Source organism: Macaca mulatta, chromosome 17 (genome assembly GCF_049350105.2).
Source record: "Macaca mulatta isolate MMU2019108-1 chromosome 17, T2T-MMU8v2.0, whole genome shotgun sequence".
Classification (NCBI taxonomy): Eukaryota; Metazoa; Chordata; class Mammalia; order Primates; family Cercopithecidae; genus Macaca; species Macaca mulatta.
In genome coordinates this window covers 66,183,852-66,195,857 of record NC_133422.1, presented here as the reverse complement: position 1 = coordinate 66,195,857, position 12,006 = coordinate 66,183,852, and the positions used below count along the sequence as shown (strand labels likewise).

General features: G+C 32.6%; 1 protein-coding gene across 2 annotated transcripts in view; it reads left to right on the top strand.

Annotated features, from left to right (window-relative positions):
• DACH1 (dachshund family transcription factor 1) overlaps window positions 1-10,287 on the top strand; it is a 435,676-nt gene extending 425,389 nt beyond the window's left edge. For both annotated transcript variants that reach the window (XM_001082626.5, XM_015121170.3), the window contains one exon: window positions 7,560-10,287. In XM_001082626.5, coding sequence (XP_001082626.1) covers window positions 7,560-7,597 — 38 coding nt within the window. In that variant the 3' untranslated portion in view covers window positions 7,598-10,287. The remainder of the gene's footprint in view (window positions 1-7,559) is intronic.
• The last annotated feature ends 1,719 nt before the right edge of the window (window positions 10,288-12,006 follow it).

Below are 12,006 nucleotides of genomic sequence, written 5' to 3'. Positions count from 1 at the left end.
ATATACAACTGTTTTGTGAAAGCAGCAAATATCACTAGATTACAGGTGCCTGGATATAAGTTTTGAACAAATAGATGACCCGTCTAAAACTGCGACTTCCTAACAGAAAATGCAATTTGTTAAGTCCTTTGTACAAAAGATGTGTAAAAGATCCTTGTGGATGTTTGTGAGGGAGTTACTCTCAAAACTGGAACAGAAATCTATTTGCACATCGTGTGATACCTTTCACAGGCATACTCCATAGTTAAGGGTTTGACATGATTTCCACAGTGGATAAATTGGATTTTTTGGTGTCAATTTGAAATTGTATTAATTTATATGTCATCTGATATAAAATCTTGTCATATAATGTGAGCGGGGTTTTTTGTTTCATTTTTTTTTTTTTTTTTTTTGAGACAGAGTCTCACTCTGTCCCCAGCCTGGAGTGCAGTGGCATGATCTCGACTCACTGCAAGCTCTGCCTCCCAGGTTCACGCCATTCTCCCGCCTCAGCTTCCTGAGTAGCTGGGACTACAGGCGCCTGCCACCACGCCCGACTAATTTTCTGTATTTTTAGTAGACACGGGGTTTCACCATGATGGCAGGATGGTCTCGATTTCCTGACCTTGTGATCTGCCTGCCTCAGCCTCCCAAAGTGCTAGGATTATAGGTGTGTGTGAGCCACCGTGCCCAGCCATTTGATTGGTATTAAGCAAACCTCATTAGTTTTTAAAATAAATGATCAATCTATTTAATAATCTAGTTTTTATATATGGAATAAAAGCCAAATTCTGCATCTGTCTATATGTATTAGATGTTAGCAATAACTTCATATAATAATACATGCAAAAATATTAAACCAAACATTAAACTTAATCCACGAATGCAAAACTAGAAATTTTGAGATAGACTTCTGTCTCTCTCCTCAGACACAGTAAACAAAATATATAAAATATCTATACTGATTGGGTCTGATTTCATGGTTTCAATTGTAGTATAAAATCTGAGATCCAGTTTTACAAATAATTTACAAGTTTTTCTTCAATTTATTGTCTGTAGATCTAAATCTTCATAGTAACAAACAACATACCAAAATTCACATTCGCAATAAACTATTCAGTGATCCTTCTTATATACCAAATGCTTTCTTAGACACGAGTTACTTTCTTATACACCAAATTATAGCTGTAAGCATCACATCACAATGAACTTTGAAACTATTAGGAATTTGTAATTTAAATAGTTTCGCTCAACCCCTACTCCCAAATGCTTTTAATTAGAACAGAGTTTTTAATTAAGTACTCCCATGCACAAAGTTTAGCTTGATGATTTTTCTGTCATATCAACCTCCCTTGCAAAAGCAAACAATCATTGTGTTAAAGGAAGGTATTTTCTTTGAAACTGGGCTGTAAGAATTCTAGTTCTGATTTCAGGTTGTCCAACGGAGGCTTTGCAGGCTAAAAAGAAGCCCTGCCCCCAGGAGGAAGGCAAAGAGCAGATTCACAAGGCAGCGAGACAAATGGTACTAGGTGTTTAGGAGTCAGTCCTATAATTCTGTGTGTCAAAGACATATTTTTCCGGGGACAGTCCAGTTGCTTATTAGAGGAAAAGTGATAGAGTAGAATGGACATGAAATTTGAATTCACAGAAATGTCAAATCGCTGCACTTCCATTTGCTAGTTCTGTGAAAAAGGGAAAGATACTTAACCTCTCTATGCCTTAATAGCTTTATTTGTAAGAGGCATTACTTTCTTGGGTTGGTGGGAAGTTTAGGCTTAAAATCGACATAGCACCTTGAACATCACAGGTGCTCAGAAAATATTAGCTTTACTGATACTAATCATTATTGCCAGTTTACTTGATCTTACTGTAAAGCTTTCGTCCATTTGAGATATCAAGGAATAATTGATTGGTAAACTTGGCTCAGCATAAGGAACAAACAAGAAATATATTTTTTCTGTGTCAAACACATACAGAAAGAACTAAAGACAATGTAGGAAGTGGTGGGCAGGAATGAGATTATCTAGTTAGAGGGTAAGTATGATGTACAATGAGTAACCCTTAAAAAAAATGTATGAATAAGCCCTCTGAGTTTCCAGATGTAAACAGCACACCTCTGAATAATGAGGCCTCAGCCATGGACACGCTCCAGGGATTCCAATAATTTCTCTTCTGCAGCTCGTTTTTGCAAAGTCTTCTCCATGGCCCATGACTTCTCTTGCTGTTTGAAGAGTCAGGAAAGGAAAGAATATTGAGACCATTATTATATAACATACAGACATGGCACAGTTTGAATTATAGGACCGTATATCCTTTCTAGCACATTTGCTATCCGCCTTTCATTCAAGTGGTTTATTAGCAGAAGGCTGAGTTAGAACCACAGCCCCATAATTCAGAAGCCTGTTGTTAGTTCCCTGGGTATGTCCATATGCAACTATTTACTGTGGGTTACAGGGCCAATGTAACTTCTCTGGAACATTATAACATTTGTTTAAAATTTTGTTCCTACAGGCTTTTATTGACCTACAAGTATGTTTTAATAAATATGACAAAATTATATGATAGAACTGCTTTTAAAATAAGGGTCTGTAAAAGAAAGAAAGATAGTCAGTCTTCAAGGGTCTGTCTGTGCCTGGCACATTTCTGCCTCTGGTGGATTCTAAAGTAGAGGATCTCTGATGTCTAACTACCTGAATGTGACAGGTGGGATCTATTTTATAGCTGACATCTTTAATGCTTGATACATCTGTCCATCTGTTTGGAACATTAGTCAAAAATTTAATAGGAGACATATTTATTAAAAGTAGAATTACAGCAGATCAGATGCTGAGCACATAATTATGTAATTTTTATAAACATGTTTTACATAAGACCCATGGTAAAGATGCTTATGAAATACTTATTACTGGTATATTTTCCAAATCTAAGAGAGTTTTACTTAAAATATTTAGTTTTAGATAAACTTCAAAATTTCTAACATGCTAATAATTTTTATTACATAGACATGTTAATGAATTTCTTTCTTCAAAAGTTTAACATTTGAGGCCACACTAAAACTTTTAATGCAAACATCATGCTGAAGCCTTCTCATTCTAATACTGGTAGAAAGAGGCAGCTGCCTCTTCCACGGGGCTTATCGTCGGGGAGGCTCACTTTATATGACTTCAAAGTGAGATAAGCGCTATAGAGTAATTCTTACGGTGATAGTATTGAGGAGTAATGAGTGGAGTTCTTTTCAGAGAAGTTCAATAGGAGGCAGCGGAAGGGGAAGTGGGGAAAGAGGGCGTACTTGTATTCTAGGCTTCTCGAAGGAAGAACAGGCCTGAGTGTTCCAACACAATATAGAGTTTGGTGTGCTGTAGAACAGACAGGCCACTAAACCTAGGGGAGAGAAGTAAAAGATAGGATTGAAGAGGAGAAGCAGCACCAGCTTAGGTACCACTTTGTAGACCATGGAGAATAATTTGACTAGTTAATGTACATATGGGTCTTTTAAACAAGTATTTATACTTAATGGATTATTTGTATAAATCCATTTTTTGCTTCTAGTTTCTTTCTACCTAATATACTGTAGATCACAGAAGATTAGAAAACTATATTTAATATTTTAGTGGCTTTTCTTCATTGTACAGAGAGTTAAGAGTTCCACAGCAAGCACTGAAATGTTACTTTTGAGCAAATTATTACTTTTTATAAAGTTTATGAAGGACTTAGGTTAATGAAATTTGAATTCTGGGGAAGTTTACAAGGTCTCTCTTCCCTCTGTTTAATCCTAGGAAATATTGTGTATTTTTTAAAAAATGAGAATGGGAATGATAATCTCAATATAATTGAATACATGCTACAAATAATGAGACAATTGAAAAGAGAGCTAAGTAGGGATAAATAAATTAAGGGATTAAGAATTAGAAAGCTTTGGCAAAAGTAGCAACACTATCTTTTTGGATACTTCTGTATTCTCTATTACTAGATTTTTAAACAAATCAGTGTTGCTTTATGTAGTAGAAATCATTCGAATCAAAATTATCTTTAGAACAGTCCAATTGTTAGCCAGGTGGTAGTAAATATACGAAAGACAGAAATTTTTATTTTGTTTATTTTTATAATATTATTAGGTTTGTTTACTGAGTGAGTAATTGAAACTCCTGCTATGCTGAAATCACAAATAATTATATATTACTCCTATAATGTAACTGAGAAAAACAGAGTTTGGTCCCACAGGTGAGTGCAATTAAGCTAACCAAACAGAAGAAATAAGGCCATATTCCATACAAAAACAACAAATGTTTCACAATATGTCAATATGGTACTGCCATATCCTTAATTAGAAATAAATTTTTACCTAAATAATATGGCCTTGATACTAGTATTTGATTAATACCTGATTTAGGAGGTTCCAATCTTTATTTAATACCACAATGTCTACTGCTGAACTATAGTAATATTTAGTATCAATCAGAAACAATAGTTAGGGGCCAAAGAGGTAAAATCCTTTTAGACTGCACATCTATACATATCTACAGGGAGAATTAGACACAGTTTCTGCATGTCTTTACATCGTTGCTCAGAATTAGAGTTCAGTAGGATTAAAAACATGTTTTCATTGGTTAATCTTAGGTTATGTTTTATATCCAAACATGTATGCTATTTTGAGGGAGTAGATCTTTATTGTGATTATTATGTTTCAACTGTTAAGAAAAATCCTAGTATACGATTGCTGAACTGAAAAGCTAAGGATATTTCCTTTTTATTTGTTCATTTAGTAACTATTATTTTTTAATAGAGATGGGGTCTCACCATGTTGACCAGGCTGGTCTCGAACTCCTGGGCTCAGGCAGTCCTCCCGCCTCAGTCTCTCAAAGTGCTGGCATTACAGGTGTGAGCCACCACGCGCAGCCCTGAAAAGCTAAGGCTATTTAACAACTTTCAAGTAATCATTATTATTATTCTTAAAGTTGAACTAGATTAATTTTAAGAGAGGCAACTGATATTTGACACAACTTATTAGCATTTAGCCAGTCTGAGGCTACTCTCATGGACATCCCTGCCTCTGGGAGGGAAAATTGTGGATTTGGGATGTTCATGATATAATACGTTTTTATATTTACATTTATAGTATTATAGGTTATTATATGTAATAATATATAATAAAATAATATATATAAAATAAAATACTTTATAAATAAAGTAGATATTGAATTATACATATTATATTACATATAATGTAATTATACATATTATATTACATATACATAATAATATGTATAATTCAATATCTACTTTATGTAAACCATATGAAATCTATATCTTTCTAAAGACCTATATCTGATTAATGCATTCATTTAACACATATTTACTAAACTTACAGTAGTCCCTCCTCATCTATAGTTTATCTTTCCATAGTCTCAGTTACCCATTGTCAACAATAGTTTGAAAATGTTACAGTATTTTGAGAGAGAGAAAGGCTGCATTTATATAACTTAGAGTATATTGTTATAATTCTTCTATTATTATCCATGTATCTACAATTGCATCATTATTATCTACAATTGGTAATCTCTTACTGTGCCTAATTTATAAATTAAGCTTTATTGTAGGTATGTATGTATACAAATAAAAAAACATAGTATACATAGGGTTTGGTACTATTATCCATGGTTTCAGGCATCCACTGGCAGTCTGGACATATACAGCACAGATAAGGGAGGACTACTGTATACTCTATGCTTGGGATATATCATTGAGCAAAACAGAGTTTCATGACATCTTGGAGGTAGTATTTCAATGCTACAAATGTTTATTAAGATGTTTGTTGCAGCATTATTCACAATAGCCAAGATTTGGAAGCAACCCTAATTGTCCATCAGCAGATGAATGAATAAAGAAAATGGTGTACCCATACACAATGGAGTACTACTCAGCCATAAAAAGAATGAGACCCTGTCATTTACAGCAACATGGATGGAACTGGAGGTCATTATGCTAAGTGAAATAAACCAGGCACGGAAAGACAAACTTTGTATGTTCTCACTTTATTTGTGGGAGCTAAAAATTAAAACCATTAAATTTGTGGAGATAGAGTGTAGAATGATGGTTGCCAGAGACTGGGAAGGTTAGTGGGGAGAATGGGGAGGGAGCAGGGATGGTTAATGGGTTCAAAAAAATAGGATGAATGAATAAAATCTAACATTTGATAGCACAACAAAGAGACTAGAGTTAACAGTAATTTAATTGCACATTTTAAAATAACTGAAAGAGAGTGGATTGTTTGTAACATAGTGAATAAATGTTTGAGGTGACAGACACCCCATTTGCCCAGATGTGATTATTATGCATGTATGCCTGTATCTAAATATGTAATACACCCCATAAATATAATACATGTACCTAATATTTACCCACAAAAATTAAAAATATTTTTTAAAAAGGAAGGATTATACAAAATAGAAAAAAATTAGAGGAACATGTAATTTGGGCTTACCAATATTTCTATGTAAGTTCCTTGCAACTTACTATATCCACTATAGATTGTATAAAAGTAGTTGTATGAAAGTTGAAGGTGAGGTCCACAAATATTTAGACTATCTTTTTTATTTCCTGAATGTACTATAGGTTATTTATGTTTTCTTACATTTTTAATTCTTCAAGTTACCAGACATTTTGCAAACATTTACATGGCAATATGCACTTTTCAAAGCTCAGAAAACTTTCCTTTTCTGATTGTTCTCCCTTCTACTGTATATATTAAAATTTGAATTTCAGACCTACATTAGACAAATATATACAAAGTTTAGGCCACACCAGGAAGTGGACAGATTAGAGTGTATTAAACATTTGAGAAATAGGCTTATGTTTGGTATTGTTTTATTTTTGGTTTGGATTTTTAATTTCCTATTTCTTATTTGTGCTTCATTCAAATGGATTTATTTGATGTCTCCAATATTTGATTTCCTTTTCTTTTTCACACAACTGTGTGTTTGCTCATTAGTAAAAGTTGAGTAACATACAGTGTTTACATTTTAATATTTAATTGTTGGATGAATCTCACTTCAAGGGGTAAAGGCTATAGTTCATTGACAGTGATGAAATAACCTAGGTGGCTTTCATATAAATAGCAACGAATGTGTACAATAGTTACATTACATGGTATATTTAACAACACTGCTAAAGAGTAAGATGGGAGTTCAGTCTTTCCTGATGGAGATACACCTGAGTGCATTCAGAGAAAATTTGGTTCTGCAAGCTTGAAGGAAGTAATTGTTATTCAACAGAAATCAACTAACTTTGCATATCAGCAAAATACACACACATACTCTTAGCTATTTTCTGAGTGCTCTGGAACTGATATCAAAATAACAAATATATATTTATGAGAAGTAGAAATGCTGTATTCTTTTCAGCCACATAAACTCAGTGTAATTATGAAATTAACTTTGAGAAGATGTGAAAAAATATTACTTCTTAACCAAGTAAAGATCTAATAAAAACCTCAAATTTTATATCAAGTTACATCATTTTTACATGCACATTTGTACCCCAAATGCCACGTCATTAATTAATTTTTTACTGTTCATTTCTAGATGGAAGACTGTATTTGAAAACTACTGTCATGTACTGAATCTTTCCTGTTGAAGAAATCCATGTTATAGAAAAGAACTTTGCAGTCAGACATTCGTCATGGGAAAGTTCAGAAAAAATAAAGTCCTTTTAAGGGAACTTCCTGAATTTTGTGTATTAATGTTCTTTAAAAGTTTAAGTATTCTACAAAAAAAAAAAAAAGTTTCCTCCATTGATTTTCACCTGTGGTTCATACCAGAGACCTGAGAATGTTTGTAAATGTACAAGTATCAAAGTTCTTACAGTTAATTACTGCAACTTGCTGCTGGACAATTGTATACAGAGTTAAAGGCAGGTCTGAATAAGACCTAGCTTTTTTTTTTTTTTTTTTTTTTTCTAATGGAATGAACCATTTTCCTCTTCTGAAAATTCTGTATCTGAGCACATCAAAAGACTCTTGTAGCAGTGGTTACCCAGACTTACAGAATTATGTCCTCCAGAAACCAGCAAGAACACTTGGAAAGAACTTGTAGGGGGCATAGAGGATTCTTGAAAAAAAAAAAAAAATACAAGAGTGATATTCTGTTACATTCAATTTCAAACTCTAATTGTGGGTTTTCTCCTGAAGAATTTTTTTTCACATACTTTCCAAAAGACCAACAAATGGATGTTGACAACAACCCAATGAAATAACATTTTGCGTATCTGAAAAGAAGCATTGAATATAAGCCAAAAGGTTTCGCTGAAGGTCTTTTCTTAAAAATAAAAAAAATATATATAAATGTAACATGTTTTCATTCCAAACTGGTAGTGGTAGATAGACTTAAAGATAATAATGTTGCTTCTTATTCAAACTGTTGGTCATATGTACAGTATATAAACATAAAACACACAAGGAAGGTATTATGTATGCAGTAGTATACTAGAGTTTAGGAAAATGAAAATTTTAGAAAATATGTTTTGTCACCCTGTTGGTCAGAAAGACGGCTTTCTGGTTTTAACGCATGCAGGCATGTAAATATTTGTCTGGAGTCACAGTATTAATGAATGAGATCTTAAGCATCTGGTGGCATCAGAACTCTGTGTCAGCCACTTTTATTTGTATATTGAACCCTAGCTAGTGCCCCAAGCTGCACTATTGGGAATGGATTGTGGCTGAACAGCAAATCAAAACACCAGAAATATTTTTATATGTTAATGTCATATTATGTTAATGTTGCTGAAAACAAAATCTAACAAACCTTGATGTACCAGTCCAATACCATGTAGCGCTGAGTGATACAGTTAAAATGTGCTGTGCTTCCCACCCTTGTCAGAGGGAAGGGTGGCTGTGTGTTATTTTCACTGTCTTTTTGAAAGTTACAGTATGTGTTTTCACTTTTGTGCAGATAACTGGAAGTAAAGCGGCAAACAGTGCTTATCACATGCTAAAGTTACCTTCTCTTTGTTTTTTGCATATCTGGTATTACACCTTTAAAGACTGATATGAATCAGTACAGTCACTATACATTTTATGATTTTTCTGTCATCTTATAATTGTATGATCGTAACGTTATTTATTACCACAAAACAGCAAAATCTTCAATGTCTAAGAAAACTAGCTTAAAATGTTTAAATATAGTTCTGATTGGGTATTAATTACTTGATTAAGAAAAAATTAACATTATAGATATTCTAGCATTATGCTTCTATACCTTTTAGGTCTTCCTTGCAATACTGGAACGTAATTCTTTTGTGTAGCTCACTATTAACTAGCTAAGTTCATTTTTTTGATACCATAAAAAAGTTATATGTATAGTTCCTATTTTAGCTTGCTTACAAAGGGAGCATTATTTTTATTTAAAGTATTGTTAGTAAATGCTTTGTAGAAACTTGGTTTTCTAAGCATAGTTCTTCCATAACCACCTTTTGTTGTTTGAGCACAAGAGATTATTTTCCTAGTTCTATGTATTTTTTTCCCCTATATGCAGTCTTTAAAGGGTTACAACACTTAAAATTGAATGGACTTGTGTCAAGCTTTTGCATCATACATTTTTTGAAAGATTTTTTAAAAAGCCTACAACTTACATATGTAGTAGAATCAGCCATTGCTCTGCTCCTGGCATAGAGTCACCTGTTACGTGGATTAAATAGTTTTAAAATACATACTTTGAAGACCTTTGAGAATGCTTTAGTGTTTGATTTGAAATAAAAGGAAATTTTAGCAAGGATTAAAGAAAAAAGCTATCAGCTGTATGTTAAGAGAGACTCTTACTAACATGTTGTAAATATTACAATTCATGAAATGTTATTGTAAGTCTGTAACTTAATTTTTTCCCTATTTTAGTTATACAGGTTGGTTTGGAAATTTGTGTTTTGGCATAAACAAGTAAAATGTGCCCATTTTATGGTTTCCATGCTTTTGTAATCCTAAAAATATTAATGTCTAGTTGTTCTATATTATAACCACATTTGCGCTCTATGCAAGCCCTTGGAACAGAACATACTCATCTTCATGTAGGACCTATGAAAATTGTCTATTTTTATCTATATATTTAAAGTTTTCTAAAAATGATAAAAGGTTATTACGAATTTTGTTGTACAAAATCTGTACAAAAATCTGTTTTTACATCATAATGCAAGAATTGGAAATTTTTCTATGGTAGCCTAGTTATTTGAGCCTGGTTTCAATGTGAGAACCACGTTTACTGTTATTGTATTTAATTTTCTTTTTCTTTTCAACAATCTCCTAATAAAACTGTCTGAAATCTCCCTGTGACTTTATTTACAGTTCGCCTTTATTAAATTTTGTGAAATGCATAGCATTGAAGGAATATTTACTTTCTAATGGGAGGCATCTAAAAACAACATAAGTCAGCTCTTTGCAATGCAAGGGGAACAATGCTCAATGATTTTATTTAACATGCAACTGCTTCTATCTCTAATATGAATTACTGTGGTGAAAAACATCATAAAAGCACACTCTGTAGTTATTGTTTAACAAGCAGATTTTCCATATTTTGTTTCTTGCCAGCTAAGCAAACTGCCCACATATACATGATTTATTTATGTACATTTCTCAGTTTATGAAGCTGTTATTTGTACCTTTTTTCTTTATATTCTTATATTCCCATGATTCTTATTTCACAAAGCTTTGTGCTGAATAATGTAAAGTAGACACGTTGATGGAACAAAATATATTATTCCCATATCTATGAGTGGAGATTTGTAACTCTAACTCAGTGTTTTGCTTTTGATCTCTATCATTGGAAAAAAAATGCCTTTAGAAAGTTTGAAATTACAGTATCCTTTAATAATATATAAACATTTTAATCAATCAAAAGTGCAGTGTTTGAGGAAATCTCGGGTTGCTATCTCTGTGAATATTCTAAACATTCCCAAGAAAATGGAAAATGAATTTTTCTGTCTAAAGGTATGATTTTAATGAATTCTTGAAACAATATATTAAATTATGATTTTTTTCCTTAATAAAACCGAAAATGTTTATGTGACCATTATAAACACATTTTTGTCTTCTGTCATCATATGTTTATGTCAGTAAGACGAGCACTAGAACATCATGCAGTCTCCGGATGTTAGTGAAACTCAGTGAGAATTTAGGTTTGCCCCCACGTGTTTTCATTGAGACTAGCAAATTTATAATGTTCACAAACCTATTTATTACTAGAGGAGAGTATCTTATAAATATAAGTTATATGGATTGCATTTTTAAAATATGGGAAATGCAGATGTTCATAGAATCAAAAAGCTGTTGTAAATTGCCTTGCAAAAATATCTTTTCCTTGTGTGCAGGCTTGGTGGTAACATTTATCTTTGCTATATGACTCGTATATAAAAGCCAAACTTATCGTCATTTATTCATTTAAGCAGATTCATGAATAAAGCCTCCATTCTACACAAAGCATTGCACTAGACATTGTAATGACTGAAGTTGAAAGCTTATAATTTTGTTGGAATAAGGAATCTTACCTTCAGGAAAATAAGATTCATTGAGCATTTTTTTTTTTTTTTTTTTTTTTTTTTTTTTTTTTTGCTCTGTAGTGGAAATAGAACTGATATTAAAAGGGTATTGCCATAGACAACTTTCCACTAGGTGGTAACAATCTAGTGATCCATTTTATACTTTAACCTTCTAAAGAACAGAGGTATTTGGGAGTCAGGCAATTGGTTAGGAATTGAGAAAAAGGAAAGATATATTTTCCCCTATGTAAAACATCCTATTATTTTTGCCATGTTTGCTCATTTATTTCAATCACATAATTCTTACCAATGATCACAAATGTTATTTTAAGGTAAGTAGCCTGTTTAATTACAGAACAACAAAAAAAGTTATCAACAAACAAAAGTTCCTGATACGTTTAGGCTATTGCATATAGATATACAGTATTTAATCTTTATCTCTCAGCATCAGTATATAGAGTAAGTAACTGCTTAAAACAATTCAAAGAACACAAAGCATAAGTTCCTAAA